At 56.3% G+C, this 3,369-nt stretch overlaps 1 protein-coding gene across 1 annotated transcript in view; it reads right to left on the bottom strand.

Annotated features, from left to right (window-relative positions):
* Nucleotides 1–3,369, bottom strand: part of DNAH17 (dynein axonemal heavy chain 17) — a 140,822-nt gene that overhangs the window by 107,481 nt on the left and 29,972 nt on the right. The window contains exons 16-18 of the mRNA XM_023531633.1: nucleotides 3,230–3,368; nucleotides 1,534–1,674; nucleotides 486–629 (exon numbers count right to left, since the gene is read on the bottom strand). Coding sequence (XP_023387401.1) covers nucleotides 486–629; nucleotides 1,534–1,674; nucleotides 3,230–3,368 — 424 coding nt within the window. The remainder of the gene's footprint in view (nucleotides 1–485; nucleotides 630–1,533; nucleotides 1,675–3,229; nucleotide 3,369) is intronic.

The following is a 3,369-nucleotide window of genomic DNA, read 5'->3' on the forward strand; positions in this document are numbered from 1 at the left end:
ATGAAAAAGACAAGGGCAGGGAAGGCTCCTCCCATGAAAATGGCAGAACGAAATGAACTAGCGCGTCCCCTCTGCAGACCTGGTTTTCGCAGCCGCGTGGCCCAGCACAGGGTCGAGTAGGTTAGCGGCCGACGTTGCATGCCCCCACGCTCCCGCTCACCATGAGTGGGGGGCAGTGGACCCACGCCCCCTCCCCCGGCAGCATGGTAGGCCGGCTCACGCAGATCGGTTTAGGTCTTCGATGGCCCATTTTTGGTGTGGCAGATTTAAGGTGACCAGATGTCCTGAGGATCAATTTTTAAAACTAGGCTGAGTTGGTCACCCTGACAGATTTTAAGAATTCTGTGTATTTGTAACGTGATAGCCCATTCTTTCGCCAGAAAACTGCAAACTATAGATTCCGACATAAACCTTATCTCATATTTACGATATCACATTTATAATACATATATGTATATACATACGAGACGCATCTTATAACTTACATCCATAACCATGTTGTTCATGAGGTAATTCAGAGAGTTTTGAATGAAATAGTCAAATTCGTCTAGCACCATGTTGTCAATGTAGTTGACGTAATCTTTCCAGGACTGGCTCGTCGTATCTGCTCTGAACAGCTCTGCGTTTTCCTGCAAACGGAACCACACGGCTGACTGTCACTTCGCTGGTTCGTTCGTCCCCTCTTTAATCAGTTCACGCCATGACTCTCCGGGCTGCCCTTGACCTGGCCGCATACGGTCTGCTTTTTAATTCTCGAATGTGCCAGACTCTTCCCTGCGTCGGTCTCTGTGTAGGCTGCCCCCTCCCTGCCATTCTTGCCAGCTCTGGCTTCTCCTAGTCCTTCTGGTTTCAGCTCAGATGTCACCGCCCGACACAGGCCCTCCTGGGCCACCCCCCATTCATCTCAGCTTCGGTTCCTCCCTCTGCCCCGCCCCCCGGCCTGAATTCCCTCTAGCAATGTGTTGTGCATTATGACACAGGTGACAACTCTGAATTATTTTGTCTTTGGTCTGCACCTCCCCTTAGTGCCAAGGGGACAGCCAACGATCGACTGTCCTTCTCACCACTGTACCTCAAGCACTCAGCAGTGTGCCCAGGACAGAGCGGGAGCTGGCGGGTGTGTGTGTGTGGGGCGGGGGTGGATGGATGGATGGATGGATGGATGGATGGATGGGTGAGTGAATCTGTAAGACGCCGAGTGCTATAGGAAAACAAAAAGTTGAATAGGACCCTATCTGTCCCCTCAGGCCATTATATTCTAATAAGGGAGAGAAAACACAGGCTCAAATAACTTCAGGGTAAGATAGCAAGAAATGGTTCAAATGACTATCCTGGGCGTAGAGGACTCTGGCAAATGCACGTGACGGCAGAGCCTCGTCCGGGTGGCTTGCTGGCGCACGCATCACCCAGGCTCCGGTCCCCCGCCCCAGCCCTCCTGCCAGCCCTCCTGCTGCATCCTGTGCTGTCAACCTCTTTTTAACCTTGAACCACGCGCATCTCTCCTGTGCCAGGAGCCCCTGGGCGGGTCCTTACCGCGACCATGGCCTGGATCTTCACGCCGGCGTCCTTGACCACGGTGTAGCGCTTGTTGAGAGTCACCAGCCTCCCGTCCAAGTCCAAGAGGGCGTCTTTCTTGTTGTCCTTTCTTTCAAACATCGGGTTGGACGACCAATCCTGAAGGGAAGCGGGAGGCGAGGAAAGCGTTTGGAGGCCGAGGACGTCTGGCCAGCGCCCCGGGTCACGCGCGGAGCTCTGCACTCCACGTGGGGTTTGGCCTCTCCCGCAGCGCCTGACTCCGGCGTGAGCGTGACGGCTCGGCTCGCCCGCCTCCCTGTCTGGCCAGTACATTTCCTATTTGCAGACTCCTTTTTGGAATCATTTGTTTCCAGTCTGATGCGCCGATGAGAATTGTGTTTTTCCTATGACCTGGTTTTCTCATTGAGCCGGGGAGCCAGCCGACCCCGGCCGTCTCGTCTTGGTCGGCATCCCACCCCGGTGGAGGGCATGAGCCTGCGAGAGCCAGTCCCCTTCCAGACTCTGCTTCTGCACCTAATCGCTGAGCAGGCCGGCCCTCCATCCAGCCCCCTACATTCCGGCCACGTCGCGTCGCAGCTGCAGCCCCTGAAGGGCTGCGAGGAGGAAATGGCCGGGGCAGAGCGCAGCGCGGGGGCGGCTCGATCCTCGCCAGTCACTGGCCCTGTGACTGTCCCCCCAGCCGCCGGGCGTGGAGGGGCCCCTGCCGTGTGGACAGAAGGCTGTGTCCCTCCCAGACTCAGACGCTGAAGCCCCAACCTCCAACGTGATGGCGTTTGGAGATGGGGCCTTGGGGGCGATTAGGTTTAGATGAGGGTGGGTCCCTCACAATGAGATCAGTGTCCTTGTAAGAAAAAGAGAGACGAGAACTAATTTCCTCTCCCGCTGCCTTTCTCTCTCCCCCGCGTCTTAGGACATGGTGAGAAGGTGACCATCTGCAAGCCAGAAGGAGAGCCCTCGCCATAAACCACACCTGCCGGCGCCTTCATCTTGGACTTCCGGTCTCCAGACCATCTTCGCTGTTGTCAGGCAGAGGGAGGGCTGGGTCGGCATAGCCCTGAACCCACGAACCTCAGAGACGGGGAAGCCATACCCCGTCCAGCCGGCCCCGGACACGAATTGCAGGTGACAAGAGTCGCAGAAAGGGACACATGCGAGAGAATGAACGGACCGGACAGGGCGCCACTTTCCCATCGAAAGCCCTTAATCAAGTCTAGGGAGCATTAACAGAAGGAGACACGTGCTGGTGACACGCGCTGGTGACACCCTCTGGCGACATTTCTCAGCCCTGAAGATAATCAAGAACTTCATGGGTCTCTAGGCAGAACAGGAGCAAAGAAAGGGAAGTCATAGGGTCCTCGGCCTCCTCGGCACCGAAGCTACGGGGCAGGGACGTCCGTGGGCCGGACTGTGTCCCCCCGAAGGTGTATGCTGACACGCGCACCCCCAGCACCTCAGGACACGACCGTATTTGGAGAGAGGCTGTTTAAAGAGATTAAGTGAAAACAGGGTCGTTAAGGTGGGTCCCCATCCAGTGTGACTGGTGTCCCTGTGAGGCGCACACAGAGGGACAACCCCGGGAGGACACGGGGAGGACATGGCGTCTGTGGCGCTTTGTCATGGAGGCCGGAGCTCACGAACCCAGGGACATTTCTAGACGGCTGAAAGTCAAGAACCACATGAAACAATTCTTCACCTGGACTGGATAGCGGTAGGTACGGTCAACAGGAAGGTATTTCGGGAAGCGAGGACCCAGAACGCCTGCCATCGAGGCATCCTTTTCTGAGGAACTTCCTTGAGGAAACAGTCCATCCAAGTGAAAATCCAATCGGGGGA

The sequence above is a fragment of the Pteropus vampyrus genome, unplaced genomic scaffold (assembly GCF_000151845.1).
Source record: "Pteropus vampyrus isolate Shadow unplaced genomic scaffold, Pvam_2.0 Scaffold72, whole genome shotgun sequence".
Lineage (NCBI taxonomy): Eukaryota > Metazoa > Chordata > Mammalia > Chiroptera > Pteropodidae > Pteropus > Pteropus vampyrus.